The 18240-nt window shown below is 43.3% G+C and overlaps 1 protein-coding gene across 14 annotated transcripts in view; it reads right to left on the bottom strand.

Annotated features, from left to right (window-relative positions):
• FAM13B (family with sequence similarity 13 member B) overlaps positions 1–18240 on the bottom strand; it is a 58735-nt gene that overhangs the window by 4584 nt on the left and 35911 nt on the right. For 7 of the 14 annotated variants that reach the window (XM_083428801.1, XM_083428800.1, XM_083428804.1 and 4 more), the window contains 10 exons: positions 18076–18223; positions 15619–15684; positions 14058–14265; positions 8906–9038; positions 8468–8549; positions 7834–8063; positions 7016–7099; positions 3236–3331; positions 2390–2473; positions 1970–2142 (listed from right to left, as the gene is read on the bottom strand). In XM_083428801.1, coding sequence (XP_083284927.1) covers positions 1970–2142; positions 2390–2473; positions 3236–3331; positions 7016–7099; positions 7834–8063; positions 8468–8549; positions 8906–9038; positions 14058–14265; positions 15619–15684; positions 18076–18223 — 1304 coding nt within the window. The remainder of the gene's footprint in view (positions 1–1969; positions 2143–2389; positions 2474–3235; positions 3332–7015; positions 7100–7833; positions 8064–8467; positions 8550–8905; positions 9039–14057; positions 14266–15618; positions 15685–18075; positions 18224–18240) is intronic. The other 7 variants (XM_083428794.1, XM_083428803.1, XM_083428793.1 and 4 more) reach the window with 1 other exon arrangement.

Below are 18240 nucleotides of genomic sequence, written 5' to 3'. Positions count from 1 at the left end.
ATTTAAACAACTAAGTACCGTATTTTTCGCTCTATAGGACGCACTTTTTCCCCTCCAAAAATGAAGGGGAAATGTGTGTGCGTCCTATGGAGCGAATGCAGGCTTTTGCTGAAGCCCGGAGAGCGAGAGGGGTCTGTGCGCACTGACCCCTCTCCCTCTCCAGGCTTCAGGAAGCTATCCGCAAGCCCTGGGAGCCCGCGGGAGTCCCCCCTGGGCTCCCCCGGCTTGCACAGAGCTGCCTGCACCTCGAAGCCCGGGGGCGCTGAGCAGTCGTGCCAGGGCTTCAGGTAGCTGTGCGCAAGCCGCGGGAGGGCTCCCCCGGCTTGCGCACAGCTGCCTCTTATCCCAAAGCTACCCGGCGCGACTGCTCAGCGCGCTGGGGCATCGGGATAAGAGGCAGCGCTGATCAAGCCGTGGGAAGGCTCCCCCGGCTTGCACAGAGCTGCCTCTTATCCCTAAGCCCCAGTGCACTGAGCAGTCGCGCCGGGGCTTCGGGTAGCTGTGCGCAAGCCGCGGGAGGGCTCCCCCGGCTTGCGCACAGCTGCCTCTTATCCCAAAGCTACCCGGAGCGACTGCTCAGCGCGCTGGGGCTTCGGGTAGCTGTGCGCAAGCCGCGGGAGGGCTCCCCCGGCTTGCGCAGAGCTGCCTCTTATCCCAAAGCTACCCGAAGCGACTGCTCAGCGCGCTGGGGTGTCAGGATAAGAGGCAGCACTGCGCAAGCCGTGGGAGGGCTCCCCCGGCTTGCACAGAGCTGCCTCTTATCCCTAAGCCCCAGTGCACTGAGCAGCCGCGCCGGGGCTTCGGGTAGCTGTGCGCAAGCCGCGGGAGGGCTCCCCCGGCTTGCGCACAGCTGCCTCTTATCCCGAAGCCCCGGCGCGCTTGGGTAGCTCTTGGCAAGGCGCGGGAGCCCGCCGCTGGGCTCCCGCGGCTGGCGGAGAGTTGCCTGTTCTGTGGGCTGGGGTCGGGGGAAGCTCGAGCTTCCCCCGCCCCAGCCCCGCGCCTGGGCGGGGGGGGGGGGAATAAATTTTTTTTCCTTTATTTCCCCCCCAAAAAACTAGGTGCGCCTTGGCTCCGCGGCGACGCACCGGTCCTGGAAGCCGGAGGAGGAACTGAAGGGACTCCTTCTGTTCCTCCTCCTGCTTCGAAGCGACGCGCCTGTCCAGCGAAGCCCGAGGAGGAACAGAAGAGTCTCCTTCTGTTCCTTCTCCAGCTTCGCTGAAGGGCGCTGTGCCTTCTCCCTCTCTGCGCAGCACCTTTCCTGTGAAGGAGAAGCGCTGCACAGAGAGAGAGAGAAGGCGCAGCACCCCTTGAGCGACGCGCCTGTCGTGCAAAGCCGGAGGAGGAACAGAAGGGACTCCTTCTGTTCCTCCTCCCGCTTCGCAGCGACGCGCCTGTCCAGCGAAGCCCGAGGAGGAACAGAAGGAGACCCTTCTGTTCTTCTCCAGCTTCGCTGAAGGGCGCTGTGCCTTCTCCCTCTCTGCTCAGCGCCTTTCCTGTGAAGGAGGGGCGCTGCACAGAGAGAGAGAAGGCGCAGTGCCCCTTCAGCGACGCGTCTGTCCTGGCTTCTGCTTTAGCCCTGCGCAGCCTCTTTGGGCAGGGGAAGCCTTCATCCCGCTGCCCTGAAGAGGCTTGGCACGGTTACCCCAGAAGCCAGAACAGTCACACGGTATCCCAGAAGCCAGATCCCTCTTGCTCTTCTGGCTTCTGGGGTTCAGAATATTTTTTTCTTGTTTTCCGCCTCCCAAAACTAGGTGAGCCCTATGGTCTGGTGCGCCCTATGGTGCGAAAAATACGGTAAGTAAAATGATTTGGCTGACCTGTTACAGGAGGACATTGCAAATGAAAATCCTTCACTGTTCCACCTCACACCCCATCACGATCCACAAGTGTTTTAAAAAAATAAGAACCAGCTGTTTTGATTACAAAGCTACATTTGTTGTGTGGTGCTCACATGGTCGCATTTACGTACATGGAAGCTGCACGTGTACTCGACAGACGAAGCTCTCGAGTCAATTTCTCTTGACTTTCTTCAACATCAGATTCTGAGTTTTCAACTGGACTAGTAGTAACAGACTGCGTTTGGGTGTTAGTTTTTAAGAGATCAGTGAACTCTGATGACACATCACCATCTTCCTCCTCTTCCTGAAAAATAATAAAATTGTTGTTCAAACATGCATTAAGTATTTCAACTACCTTGAAATACTTCAAACATGCATTAAGTATTTCAGCTACCCAGTAAAAGACACATTCATTCTGCACACACATTCAAGCTTACATTTTTGTTACAATTTGAGGTGTAGAGATGTGTGTATTAATGTGAAATGCTGCAGTTAAAGTGTACACTATAGGCCCTTATGGGACCTCTGTTGTCTTTGGATAGATAAAATACCTTGATTTCTTCAAAGAAGTGGGCTGTTTCTCCTTCAATGATAGGTTGTAACATCTGACCTCGTCTTTTGGTTGATGGTGAGCCCTAAAATATACGTCACAATATGTTACACAATATATAAGAAATGTATTATTTTGTTCAACTTACGTTTTGGTTGAGTACAGCATCATTTTATATTTTGCGCTATGTTGGCTAAGCAGCACGTTCAACCCTAGTCAACATTTATCTTCAGGCATTTGTTCCCAGCATAAAGTGAGAACAGTAAATCTTACATGCAAACCAATGCCCAATTCTCAGCTACTGCACAGGAAGCTTTACAGTGTGTCTAGAGAAAGACCACCATGTTAAAAAATGGTAGTCATTTCAGACAAAGGTCAATATAACAAATATTGATGAATGTAGACAAATAGACACATTTAACATTTGCTACAGCTGAGAAACTAAATAACATCTTAAGAACTGCTGAGAGTTGGAACTAGTTTCATTACCCGATTATTGTTATTGTTATCCTACCCTTCCAAGTAGCCCAGGGTAGTAACCACCAAAGTAATAAAAATATTTTAAAAAATAAACTGAATACATATTCAAAACACTTAAAAACGAAAAGCTCTAAAAAAATTAAAGGCATTAATAATTTGCAAATCCAAAACTAGGAAACCATATGAAAACAAGATTAAGGATTTAAAAAATTCACTATCTAGTGTTTCACTACCTAGCTTGGGAACACCTGTTTTGAGCATAAGGGCTAGTCCAGAAGGGACACATCTAGCAAGATGAACACTCATTGTTGAGGCAAGTACACACCAATCAGTTGGAAAATGTATGAAACACTGATTAACTACTTACAAGGATGGGAGTAATGCTCGCTCGAGTTAACATTTGTTTCACAAGCCTGTATCTGTCATAGAGAGGTTTAACAATATGCCTTTCTTCTTTGGAGACCTGAGTGAAAGCAGAAATGGGTTATCTAACACTCAAAACAAAACAGGGTATCTTCACCACTAAGAGGATCACATGATGTCAGAGTCTCCTTGCTCACTCATTGTCCTGAAGTGGTCCAGTTGATATGCAATGCTAAGCCATGATTTAGCACTATGTGGACATGTTTCCAGCAGCCTGAGCAAAGTACCGGGCTTGCGACACTTTCCTCTTCCCACACGGTGGGAGTAGGGCTTCTGCCAACTTTTGTTTTACTTTAAACCATTTTGGCCTGTCATTAGATATGATCCTGTTTTAAAACAATGGCTGTGTTCACGCATAAAACAAGTTCAGTCCACTCCCTGGTCTGGTCAGTTTTTAAATCTGTGATTTTAATTTGGAGCTGTGAGGTCCATAACCACAGTGCTCATACACACAAACCACAATAAGCCAGGAAGTCTAGCTTATCATTATTAACAAATGTGGCCAATTATGAGTTGCTAAACAAGCCAACTTTGATCCATGGGTTGGTTATAGAGCTGGCTTGTTTAACAGATTACTGTTTAAATCAGGGTTTGTGGTTCATACACGATGCTAAGCACTGGTTATTTGGCAGCAAAATTAAACTCAGCAAAAGCTTTCCTCCCAGTCACATGGGAACCCAACACTTCACTCAGGCTAACGGAGTTTCATCATAGAATCATAGAGTTGGAAGAGACCACAAGGGCCATCGAGTCCAACCCCCTGCCAAGCAGGAAACTCCATCAGAGCACTCCTGACATATGGTTGTCAAGCCTCTGCTTAAAGACCTCCAAAGAAGGAGACTCCACCACACTCCTTGGCAGCAAATTCCACTGTCGAACAGCTCTTACTGTCAGGAAGTTCTTCCTAATGTTTAGGTGGAATCTTCTTTCTTGTAGTTTGGATCCATTGCTCCGTGTCCGCTTCTCTGGAGCAGCAGAAAACAACCTTTCTCCCTCCTCTATGTGACATCCTTTTATATATTTGAACATGGCTATCATATCACCCCTTAACCTCCTCTTCTCCAGGCTAAACATGCCCAGCTCCCTTAGCCGTTCCTCATAAGGCATTGTTTCCAGGCCTTTGACCATTTTGGTTGCCCTCCTCTGGACACGTTCCAGTTTGTCAGTGTCCTTCTTGAACTGTGGTGCCCAGAACTGGACACAGTACTCCAGGTGAGGTCTGACCAGAGCAGAATACAGTGGCACTATAACTTCCCTTGATCTAGATGCTATACTCCTATTGATGCAGCCCAGAATTGCATTGGCTTTTTTAGCTGCCACGTCACACTGTTGGCTCATGTCAAGTTTGTGGTCAACCAAGACTCCTAGATCCTTTTCACATGTACTGCTCTCAAGCCAGGTGTCACCCATCTTGTATTTGTGCCTCTCATTTTTTTTGCCCAAGTGCAATACTTTACATTTCTCCCTGTTAAAATTCATCTTGTTTGTTTTGGCCCAGTTCTCTAATCTGTCAAGGTCGTTTTGAAGTGTGATCCTGTCCTCTGGGGTGTTAGCCACCCCTCCCAGTTTGGTGTCATCTGCAAATTTGATCAGGATGCCCTTGAGTCCATCATCCAAGTCGTTGATAAAGATGTTGAATAAGACCGGGCCCAAGACAGAACCCTGTGGCACCCCACTAGTCACTCTTCTCCAGGATGAAGAGGAACCATTGATGAGCACCCTTTGGGTCCAGTCAGTCAGCCAGTTACAAATCCACTGAGTGGTAGCATAGTCAAGACCGCATTTTACCAGCTTCTTTACAAGAATATCCTGGGGCACCTTGTCAAATGCCTTGCTGAAATCAAGGTAGGCTACATCCACTGCGTCCTGATAGTGCTTCCCCCATAGTTTATCATAACAAGTAAACATGAGCATTATCTGGTGACGCTTCAAATAGCTGGGGAATACCAAAACTGCAAGTTCACAATTTAGGTGTGGACAATAAGTAATCACAGAAAAACAAAGCTTTCCGATACTGGTAATTTTGCATCTTGCTACTGAATGCGGGTGGTGCTGTGGGTTAAAGCCTCAGCGCCTAGGACTTGCCGATCGAAAGGTTGGCAGTTCGAATCCCTGCAGCGGGCTGCGCTCCCGTCGCTCGGTCCCAGCGCCTGCCAACCTAGCAGTTTGAAAGCACCCCCAGGTGCAAGTAGATAAATAGGGACCACTTACTAGCGGGAAGGTAAACGGTGTTTCCGTGTGCTGCGCTGGCTCGCCAGATGCAGCTTGTCACGCTGGCCACGTGACCCGGAAGTGTCTGCGGACAGCGCTGCCTCCCAGCCTCTAGAGTGAGATGAGCGCACAACCCTAGAGTCTGTCAACACTGGCCCGTATGGGCAGGGGTACCTTTACCTTTACTGAATGCGAATTCTGTAGAAAGTGTGTACTTTGCAATGTTTTATACAGGAATGTACAGAGGCCTGACTAACCTCCCTACAGCGCCAGAAGAAGGGTTATTTATCTGTTATTTATTTATACACAGCAGAAAAAATACCAAAACAGTGAACTGAAAACAAAAATACAATAGAACATCAGCTCAGAATATTTCTTCCCTCCTCAGTGTTAACAGTGTTAACAGCTGCCCTTTGAATCTTATTTTGCAGCTCATTCTTTGAGCCTCTACATGGCACACAATAAATCTATATGCTATTTTAAGAATCATTTGGTAATCATAAAATATGAGAATTATTTGAGGCAGGTGTTCAGTGATATTTCATAACAACAACAACAACAACAACTATTATTATTATTATTATTATTATTATTATTATTATTATTATTATTATTATTTATACCCCGCCCATCTGGCTGGGCCTCCCCAGCCACTCTGGGCAGCTTCTAAAAAAAAATATTAAAATACTATAATACATCAAACATTAAAAGCTTCCCTAAACACGGCTGCCTTCAGATGTGTTCTAAAAGTCTGGTAGTTGTTCTCTTTGACATCTGGTAGGAGGGCGTTCCACAGGGAGGGCGCCACCACCGAGAAGGCCCTCTGCCTGTTTCCCTGTAACTTGGCTTCTCGCAGTGAGGAAATCGCCAGAAGGCCCTGGGTACTGGACCTCAGTGTCCAGGTAGAACGATGGGGGTGGAGATGCTCCTTCAGATATACTGGACCGAGGCCGTTTAGGGCTTTAAAGGTCAGCACCAACACTTTGAATTGTGCTTGGAAACGTACTGGGAGCCAATGTAGGTATTTCAAGACCGGTGTTATATGGTCTCGGCGGCCGCTCCCAGTCACCAGTCTGGCTGCCGCATTCTGGATTATAGTTTCCGGGTCACCTTCAAAGGTAGCCCCACATAGAGCGCATTGCAGTAGTCCAAGCAGGAGATAACCAGAGCATGCACCACTCTGGCGAGGCAGTCCACAGGCAGATAGGGTCTCAGCCTACGTACCAGATGGAGCTGGTAAACAGCTGCCCTAGACACAGATTTGACCTGTGCCTCCATGGACAGCTGTGAGTCCAAAATGACTCCCAGGCTGCGTACCTGGTCCTTCAGGGGCACAGTTACCCCATTCAGGACCAGGGAATCCTCCACACCTGCCTGCCTCCTGTCCCCCAAAAACAGTACTTCTGTCTTGTCAGGATTCAATCTCAATCTGTTAGCCGCCATCCATCCTCCAGACATTAACCACATTAACTGTGTATTAAATAATTGCAGAGAATGAAATAATGAATATTACCGGTCGTCCATGTTGACTTTCATAGTACAAGAGACTTTTTTGGAGAGACGTTTTTTCTTCTGCCAGATCATCCTTCGTCATTTTCTGTAACAAGAGAGACAAGTGTCTTACTCTAAATATGCTCTTTAGTGTAAGCTTCCTTCTGAAGCTAAAATTATAAAAGACAAGACAGCTATGCTGAATATATTTTATAAATATACGGCCCAAAAGCTCCAAAGAGTTCAAAACTCAGATAATGGCACCTGCTTCATGTGGCTTCTCCTACTGTCAGGAAAATGTACCGTAATACCAAATGACAACTCTTACTCCATATGTGCATTTGAGACTTTGCAATAGTTTGTGCAAGTGTCTGCTTATAAAATTAAAATACAGTGAATGATTACTGTAATCTAGTGCTGCATGTTATACAGTTGACTCTCATCTTGTGTGGGGGTTACGTGGCCTTGGGTTTGGCATGCAAAGCCAAAATCATTAATAGTCAAAACAACCCTTTAAAAAACAGTCCCAAGGCCACTGAAGACTCTGACCACCTCCGTAATCTCTCCCAAAGCCGTATGTGCTCTCCCAAGGCCACTATAACCTCTCCATGCACCTCTGAATACTCTCCCAGAGTGAGTGCTATGGTGGGTGGGATTGCCGTCATCCCCCCTGCCCCCCCTTTTTGGACAAGCACGTTAAGCTACGACCGCACAACTTAAATGTGCATAAGTTGCAAGTCGACTGCCTTAGGAAATTTGCAAGTGCTGTAAAATAAGCTGAACTGTACTATTTTCATCTCTTCAAGTGCAACAATACAAGTACAAAATAGGCATATATACCTTTATATCTTCTGGAAGGCAGCTTTCAATTCGTTTTTCCTTCAGCCTTTTAAAAATGAGTTCCACTGTGGCCTCCTTGGTAGGCTTCCTTTCTTTCTGTGCAACCCGGTGATCATCTTCATTTTCTTCATCTTCATGATCCAAAGATGAGCCGAAGCTTTTTGGAAGAGTGTTACTTCGTGGCCGTGTCTGAGGTATGAATTCTCCATCTGAGCTTTTGTGCTTTGCATCTGTATTCAAGAAAGTACCAAACCCAAAGTCAAAGTCAATTACTTGAGACAACACAGAAACAAGAAACTTATTCATTCATATACAGTGGTACTTTGGGTTAAGTACTTAATTCGTTCCGGAGGTCCGTTCTTAACCTGAAATTGTTCTTAACCTGAAGCACCACTTTAGCTAATGGGGCCTCCTACTGCTGGAGCCCGATTTCTGTTCTTATCCTGAAGCAAAGTTCTTAACCTGAAGCACTATTTCTGGGTTAGCGGAGTGTGTAACCTGAAGCGTTTGTAACCTGAAGTGTATGTAACCTGAGGTACCACTGTATAATGAGTGAAAAATGAGTCACCCTTCTCTCCAGTAAGGTCCAATGAAAGGTGTGAAAGCCCAAGAAGATGAAACACAAAATTCTTACCTTTTATTTGCTTTTTCAATTTGGTAAGCTCTGTCATCCACTTTAAAACCTTTGGATTTGCTGCAATATCAGAATACGACGGCTGAAAAGAGATATGTATAGCATTAGGATTCTCAGAAATCACACACACACTGAATTTAACAGGGTTGACTTCTTCATTGGAAGAGTTCTCCATGCCCCTTGCTGGACAAAGTAAGTAACAGCAGCAAAATCTGGGCTTGTGTTTTTCATACACCCGAGCATGCAACTTCTTTGGGTCAGAGAATTAAAAACCTAAGAATTACCATGCTGGATCAAGCCATCTAGTTCTGCCCAACCCCCAATAGATTTTTTGGGATACAACTGACTACAATACAGGAATACATAGAGCCATGTGAAAAAACAAAACTTTTAATTTTGGGAATGCTAGCTAGCTACCAATGTGTAACAGCAGCTTACCTTGAAATTTTTGTCTTTTTCAAACTGTTCCTCAAACTGCCTTATTTTTTTCTGCAGCTTTTTGACTAGCTGATAAGGAGTCTTGTCTTCCCTTCTGTCATCCTTAGAACTATTAAATGATGCTCTTCGAGTTCTGCATTTAAAGGGCAAGGTTTTAGATACCGAATACACATATTGTAAAATGCACAATACTGGAAAACAGTGAGCAGGTGTACATTTATATTTCTATCACAAAGGCCAGAACAAAAATAGTCTCACCTGTTAACTTCTCTCACACAACATTGTCACTAATCCTCACTAAAGCTGCATTTTGCTCAGATGAGAACATGGCAGGTGAAAAAGCTGTCAGTCAAGTGCTTGAGTCACTCATAAGGGCCACCCCTTCCTCTTGCCACAAGATGATTGATATCTTCCAAAAGCTGTAAACCATAACATCTAAAAAACTATTAAACCGTTGCAAACCCTCCTCTATGGGAAAAGTACAGCTCTTTCACACCACAACTTAAAAGGTATCTGGTAAAAGCAGTAACAGAAAATGATGTATTCTCTCTGACACCATTATCAAATTGTTTAGAATGCAGGGATTAATGGAACATGATCTTAAAAGCTCATTTCAACTATTAGTTTCACAATAGCATTGTTACTTAGCTCAGTTGAATAAAAGCTAACAATTCAGATTCAGAGCCAACCACTCCTACAAGTCCTGAATTCTATGCATGATTTTAGGATTCTTAGTTTCAAAGCATCAGATGAAGAACTGGAAATCAAACTGGCAGGATATTCCCGACAAAGTTTTATAGCTTTTCTATGTCTTTTTCTTAATGTATTCTATTTCTTCCCTCCTTGTAGTGATGTGACCTGCAACAGCTACCCCGTTTTAAAGGGTGTATTAGATGTTCTCTCTACAGCCAGACGACAAAGACACTAAGATTTGGAGCTTATGCTAGCTAAAAGCAAACACTAAGGGCTGGATTCAACTAATGCATCCCGCAGCAGAAACCTGCACAACGACTTCCACTAGAGCAATGGGGCTTCTCCCCCCCCCCTTCTCCACGCACTCTCCCAAATTGACTCAGGAGGGGTTGGAACCCCTCGAGGAGCACAAATTTCACCTCAGTGTTGTCAACAATTCATTCTTCCTATTTTGCCTTCTTTTAGACTATTTTACTGAGTAACATTCTGATCAATATTCTGCCGGAAAAATCTCCCTTTACAGTCTCAAATTCAAATGGTGCACTTGAAAAGTGAAAACATTGGAAGCTCATAAAAACAGGAAGAGAGCAAAAAAGAAAGAAAGTCAACACTGATGAAAATAAGTACCATTCATCTCAGAACCATGAAGATATGCATATAAATATACAAATTTTTGTCACTGGTAACCTGAAAATTGAAGTTTTTCTCCCTAAAACATGTGTTTGTTTTGTACCTTTGGTACAGCCTTTCCCCTTCCAGACTTAAGAAAAAATTCTCTAATGCACCTTAGCTACTAATTCTTTATTGCACAAGTCTGCCCACCTGGTATATATTTACTCATTATGAGGTATGCCGAAGCATTATGAATGTTACAAAGTTCAGTTTTAGGAGGAAGAAGAAGCCAAGGCTTAAGACTATCTTAAGACTATTTTGTCCCAATGCACCTGCAGAAATGGAACATCAGAACAGATCATTAGCTTTAAAGATGGTATTATGAATAAGCCACAGGTTGAAACAGAGAGTAAAGAAAGAGCTGCAAGTAGAGGTGCCCCTCTGCCGATCCTTCGGGCCCCCTGGGAAACTCAACAAGCCTGTTGTACCTAGAACTGGGTGTGGAGAGTGCAGCTGAATGGGACACAGCTGGAGGCAGCCTGCTGAAGTACCATCCACCTTGGGATTACTCATAAAAAGCAAGACTAGAGTGAGAGACTACAGCTACGACTGCTGTTTCTAGGAACTCTTCTGGCTGTGAAACTTTTGTGGTTGAGCTGGGTGTTTGTTTGGACCCTGGGTGAAAACCCAGAGGATGAGAGGGAGGGTGTGTCAGAAGGAAAATGAACTGATACTGATTTATATACATTAGTAACTGTGTTAATGTAATGTTTTTATATGTAACTATTTTTGTAACAATTTAAGTTGCCTGTTGTTGCTTCAGTTGTCTGTAAACCGCTTAGAGAGATTTTAAATATATTAAGCAGTACAGAAATTAAATAATCATCAAATAACCAGCAATAGGATACCTATGAATCTGATGAATAGGCACTTGAAGAAAAATGTCACTGCTAATCATACCATGATTTGTGATGATCTCAGGATCAAGATGGTAACAACTCTAAATGTACCAAAGACTCATCTGGTGCCTACAACATAGGAAGAAACAAGATTTTCTGCAGCCAGGGGCAGTTAAGTCCAGGGAAGTGAAAGTAGTACTATTTTAAATTGATGCTTTGGAAAAGTAGTCACAAATTTGGACAACTGACGACATGCTGTGATCCAGGCAGATTAAGAAGTTATTTCTTACTGAACAACACAAATATCACTCCATGCACCATGGTACCATATGCGACATAAGCTCCAAGTACAGTGGTGCTTCGCAAGACGAAAAGAATCCGTCCGCGGGTCTTTTCGTCTTGCGGTTTTTTCGTCTTGCGAAGCAAGCCCATTGACGGAGTAGCGCTATTAGCGTTATTGACATTTTAAGGGCTAAAAAACGGCTTTTTAAGGGGGGGGATTAGCGGTTTTGCTGCTAAAATGCTTTTAGCAGCTTAGCGATTCAGAATAAGGGGTTTTGGAGCAAAAAAAAAATAAATCATTTTTTTTTCCGTCATTTTTCGTCTTGCGAAGCAAGCCCATAGGGAAATTCGTCTTGCGAAGCGCCTCTGCAGACGGAAAACCCTTTCGTCTTGCGGGTTTTCCGTCTTGCGAGGCATTCATCTTGCGGGGCACCACTGTATTTTGTTAATACTGGGGGGGGGGGGGGACCTGACAAGGTTTGAGTCAAAAGTTGGGTAGAAAATGGGAGACAGATGTCAGGTGGTCCATGCTTTTGCAAAGTGCACATTGTTAAACATAGTCTCAGAAGACATATTGGCATGAGGTCAAAAGTAAAAGGCAGCAGAGAAAAAGATATAGAACAAGTGTATCATCATGCAAGATCTCCGAAGCCTGAATTCCCTAGCACCTGCTTAGCAAAATGAGTAACAACTATGCAATCAAAAAAGAAAAACAAATGGACATCACCATTTCTCCATAGATTTTCCCAGACCTCTACTGCTCTGAGGCAAAACCAACCAATTTCCATTTTAATTAAAGTCAAGGGACCTTATTGCTGTAAACACCAAGATGAAGGCTCTACAGATGTAGGTGCTATAGGTCTATGGTCTGCCTGGCTCCAACAAATGTGCTTAAGAAGCAGTGAAGAATGGTAGTGAAATATACAAGTACACAGGGAAATGAGATCTTGAGAATGACAAACAATTTAGCTAACACTGGAAAAGAAAAGGGGAAAAAAGCTGACATGTTAGGAAACAACCACTGCTCTGTAAGTTCAACACTATGGACTGCATCTAAATTTCTCTCCGCTACCCCAATTCATCACCAAAATTTGCTGCAGGGTGTCCCCCCGTCTGGAGATGGTTTTGAAGATGACAGTGGGGAGGAAAAGGGCAAATCCCAATGCGTGAGTGTAAGTTTGTTCCGTTCATGCAACAGCAGTGCTAGACACAACCCTTAACACTTTTTGCAGCTATAAACATGTTTAGGAGCACTGAAGTCAGTTGTAGCATTGTAAAACGAAGAAAGCTTGTGGCAAGAAGATGGTTCAAGCCCACATGAGGCTTAAAGCCCTGACTGAGTATGCTTTCCACTCATTGTTCTTCCACTTCAGAAAATTGAAAAAACTTTGTCGTGACAATGGTTGGTTTATGTATAATTTTCATAACCAGAAAAGTATTATTGTATAACAATGCTCAATAACTAACATGAATCAGAACTCAGGGCAAGGCAAGTCTCTATCATTAAAATGATATAACATTTTGCTTATTATGGGTGGGTTCAGTGTACTCTAGAATGCCTCTCTCTACAACCACAGTGCAAAATCTGCTTTACGTTAGCTGGAAACAGGTGGGAAATCCATACACACTAAAAGTCAGACTAGATAGCATCACAACAATGACCATGTAGTTTAAGCATAAATGGACTGGATCCAGACTTATTTATGAACAGAAGACCAGCTCTGCTGGATCAGGCCAAAGCCCATCAAGTCCAGCATCCTGTTGTCACAGTGGCCAACCAAATGCCTATGGGAAGCTGAAAAGGAGGACCTGCCTGCAGCAGCACTCTCCCCACGTGCGATTCTCAGCTGCAAGGACTCAAGAGGCATGACGCCTTCACTGGGGGGAATAAAGCCATCATAGTTAGTAGCCACTGATAGACTTATTAACTATAAACTTGTCTAATCCCTTTTAAAGCCTTCCAAGTTGGCAGCAAAATTCATAGTTTATGCACCGTATAACGAGGTACAGGATGGACCTGCGAACTAGTGTTATGAGAGAAGATGAAAAACATCTTGATATCCACTTTCTTTACACTTTGGGTGGAATTCAATGTTGCTCTATGGCGAACTGTTGCCTGCCCGATGGAACGATCAATCAGCCCTCTCCTTTCCTCAATGTGCTGTTCTAGGAGTTCTGACACCCCCCAGGCCAATTCCAGAGGTGGGAGGGGGGGAACTCCACTGCACAAGCAAAATCCCCTGTACAGGCTTTGCAAGGACAGATTAGGTGAAGACCACCCCATGTTATCTTATACACCTCTATTGTGTCCCACCTTACTTCTCAATGAAAAAGACCAAAATGCTCTAACCTTTCCTTGTAGTTACAACTTTGACTAGACCCACTGGATCCAGTGGGGCTTAAATTAGTCCTGACTAGATTTCAATGAGCAATGAGCATATTCAATGGATCCAAATTAAAATCAGATTAGAGATTTCTACATACTAGGTACAGAGGTCTCACAAGTCTGCAATGCCGGAAGATGGACTAGATGGCACTTGGGGTCCCTTCTAACGCTACAATTCTATCTCAGCTTTTACACCAAAACACCTCTTTTCTAAAGAGAACTGACTCCAAACATCAGAATTTGATCTTGTGTAGCTTAGTTGTGAGCATTAACTACCTACCTAACAAAAGAAAGTGCTTTAGATGAAGAATCTGCTTTTTCTGGATCATGCAGAAAACGCTGGCTTTGTCCAAAATCCAAACTCCGGTGTGACAATATGGGATGACTGTCTTCTTCCAGAGGATGATTCATTCTTCCAGCTTGTGGAGAAAGCTGAGCTTCTCCAGATTCACTCTCTTCCTGCCAAGATTTAAAAGCAGGAAACGGCTCTACAAAAGACAATGAAATAAAAAGCAAATGGCACTTAGGTATTATAGGGTCACAAGAAAACCAAGTGTGCATTAAATAGTATGCTTATACACAAAATGAATAGTGAAATGCACTGGAAAGCTACATGTCATAAAGCAAACAAAAAAGAAATAGCCCAATACACCCAAAATACATATACAACAATATTCATGAGTGTATACAACTTACGCATTTTTCTAAATAGTCAGCATGCATTACTTTAAAAAGTTGTACAATTCTGCACAACAAATTATATACAGTGTGCATTTTAGATAACACAACAAAGCCAGTGGGATGTTTAATCCACTGGCAGCAGATATTTTCTGTAAAAGCAATAAAAGGCACACTGAAATAGTTCAAGTGCAACATTAAGTGCATGGATCCATCTACATAAAGATAATGAATACAATCTTTTACAACTCTTAAGTTGCAATCCTATATATGCTTGACTAAGAGAAAGTCCCATTAAACTCAACAGGGCTTACCTCTAAGTAGACATGTATAGGACTGTACTGTTAGAAAACAAAACAAAATCAACTATGCTTCAGTATATAAAAAGTTCTGACTTCCTTCATGTGTTGATATATAGGATTAGTTCACTAGTCTTAGAGCGATGCTGAAGGAGCATAAATTGTTTTCAAACATGAAAAAAAGAGCAGAATAAAATTCCAAATTTGAGGGGGGAAATGATTTGTTGATATGTTTCATAAAACAATTTCTGCTTTAAAGGAACTGAAAGATTAAGTAAGGGAAGGGATAACAGGAAATAAAATCCTTGCTAATGTCCCTTAAAAAAATACATCTCTCTTAAGGGCTTTTTAGCTGTCTGCTTAGCTGCTATCAGGATAAGTATAGTCACCATAATTTCCAGTGCAATTCTTCTACTTGAATGCTAAGTTTAAAGAATATGGAATGGTAACACAACAAAATGCCGATTGACCCACTTGTACCTGCTTCCCACCGAGTACAAAAATGCCTTTAAGAAATCACTGTCTTGAAATAAAAGATGCCGGGTTTAAAAAACACAAACCAAGCATGTCCTCATGTTGTGAGCATATTAAGCTGCCCTGTGCAGAGTCAGACCATTGGTTGTCCAGCTAGCAGATTAATAACCACTCTGACTGGTAGCAGCTCTCCAAGGTCTCAAGCAGAGGTATTTCCCAGCCCTGCTGGTTGGAATGCTTTAACTGAACCCGGAACCTGATGCATGCAAGGCATGTGCCTCTGTAAGTAAGTTATGGCTCTTCAGAAGGCAGCAGGTAAAGGGGTAATTTGAAAGCAACCATAACCATGAAAAAATGTAGATAACTGAATGTATGGCGAGCCATACTTACCCTCCCCTTCTGTCTGCAGATGCATTGTTTTGAAATCAATGAGGGGAAAAGTGATAGGGCATGGTGCTAATAAATGAAAAAATGGCAAAAAATACTGAAGTGAACACATCGCACAGTTAGAACAAACCATACATAACATGTAGGAAGTACAGCACAAGGAAAGTCTTCCAACTGAGTGGGCCAGGTGTGAGCACTCCATTCCCAATGATGTGGGACAGTTGAAGGTGCCCAGCACCACTCAAGATTAGGCCCTTTATTAATTAAAAGCCTTTCCAGAAGGGTTGGATCAGAGGTGACAAACAAAAAGCCACATGCTTTCCCATGTTTTAGCAAAACACGTTTTTAAAGGAAGAGGATTTTCACACAAGACAGTTTTTGCTCATATTTTTAAAGACAGTAATAGCAATTCAAAATGCAGGGAAATAATTAAATTATTTGTGCACTCAAGACATGCATTTGTTTAATTAGAATGATAAATGTTAATACTAGTTGAAGCAGATTTTTTAATCACAACATACTAAGCAGACCTCACTCTGCAAACCAATGAAGTAGACCAGGATCTCACAGGCTTACACAGGAAATCCAACTAGTCTAACATAAAAAGTTTAGCATACTAGAATTCTAATTGATTTCGAGAGAACAGAGAATGACCAGATTTAGTCCAGGGTCCAAAGGACCATGCAAGACCTTCCAAGAGCACAAAGGAGGTACAGAGTACAGCAGCAAACATAATAAGAAATCCGTGTTTTCTTCTAAAAGCAACCTGAGAAGCTGGCATTCCTACCATAACAAAGGACTGCTGTTGCTTCTAAAGCAGATATTTGGGCACAAAGTATACTTCTTATGCTTAGATTCAGGGAAAAAATGGGGATGGAAGCTATCACCTATGTAGGAAGTAATTCTATGTTGGGATTCATATTGGTACACATCCACACACTGGCTCAGCTACATGGTTTGGTATGTGTGCCTTCCTCCAATATTCCTGGCTTTCAGCATAAAGTTTCCCTTTACATCCAGACTAGCAAACAACCATTTGTGTTTGTTCTGCAAATTAGGATCAAACGCTAATTTATTGGACAAGTGCAAATCACAGTTTTCCATATGGTTTGCTGAAAACAATGAAGTCCTTAATTACTCTAAATGTATTTGGAGAAGGTAGATGAGGGAGTGCAAAAGTCAGACTCCTTCCAGGGTCATTCTCATAGTGCCAAATTATGGCTTGGTGTTATATCTGATGCAATAGCATTCATACTTTTTATAATACAAAAAAAATAACCGAAGACTGAAAGTTTCATGTCTGTGTTCCTGGTGTCCAGGTATTCACCTTTCCCGTTCTATAAGAAACTCCCAACCATTTTTATTTACTCATTAGTGTAAAAAGAATAGCCCAAAATGCCTGATGCTACACAAGAACACCAGGTTGATAACAGGGCAGTACTTGCTTCATAAGTAAGCACTAACTCTACATGCCATTGTATATCATTTAGAGCTGCACTTTGTGCCAAAGTTAAAAACTGTGGCTACGAAGTCCCTGTTGGTTTGGCCATTATATGGCCTACATGCTCCTTTCTTGTAGGAAGGGAAAGAAGAGAGGTGTGAATACTGCTTGGCCAAGGCACTCAAGAGCACAGCATTCAAGGAAGCTTCCACTCATTTCCCACAGTATAGGAGGGCAAGGAGTATGGCCGCTCTGGTTGCTGCTTGGGCTCAGGTGTTCTAGGAATCTCATATGCACAGTGATCTGGGAAACTGCTCCCATTTCTGCTGCTGTGTTCAGGAGAGCTCAGGGTTGTGCTCAGGTCCTGCTTGTGGGCTGCACAGAGGCACCTGGATGGCTACTGTGATTACAAGATGCTGAACTAGAAGGGCTTCTGGTCTGACCCAGCAGGACTTTTCTTATGTTCTTAGGCTCCATGGCAATAAATGATGGTGGGAAGGTGGTGGGGTGATTGGCACAGACAACCTTCAGTCTTTGTCCCAATCCTTGACCTGGAGAGGCATGAAGGATTCACTGCATAATTTCTAGGATGATCCCCGCCTACCTTGTAGCTTAAAGATTTAGTAGTGGATTCGCCAGAGGGTTACAGTATACTTGCCATGCCAGCTGTATACAGAGTTCTATACAAGACAGATACTCTAAAAAGGTGACTCACTGGAAGCACACACATGTTGTACAGGAGTGTTAAAAGCATATGAATACTTTTTAAGGGCTTGAATAAGCATTAGGTTGCTTTGCTTTTGGTTATGTTTAGGATAAACTGAGTGGCAGCCTCAACGTAACTCAATGTAACTATCAGTCTTGCCATCTATTTTCTCTTCAACTTATTCCAAACAGCTACCAGTTCATTTCTTAAAATGCTATGAAATCATCCAAAAGTTAATGGAAAACAAATGCAAGCTTCTGAAAAGTTTCAGAATTACTCTGTTCTTCAAAAGTATCAAAGGATTCAGAATTACCTTCCCATCTGTCACCACCATTCACATTCTTCAAATCAAGATGTGGTACAGGGACACACAATGTTGCTTCGGGAGCATTGTTATTTCTGTTTTTCAGTTCTTCCAACTCATTTTTGACACTTGGATCACAAACTTTGCTAATAAAACCCTGTAAATAAACACCAC

The sequence above is a fragment of the Podarcis tiliguerta genome (assembly GCF_965153285.1).
Source record: "Podarcis tiliguerta genome assembly, chromosome: 2".
Classification (NCBI taxonomy): domain Eukaryota; kingdom Metazoa; phylum Chordata; class Lepidosauria; order Squamata; family Lacertidae; genus Podarcis; species Podarcis tiliguerta.
The sequence above is the reverse complement of the archived record's forward strand: the minus strand, read 5'-3'. Positions and strand labels throughout refer to the sequence as shown.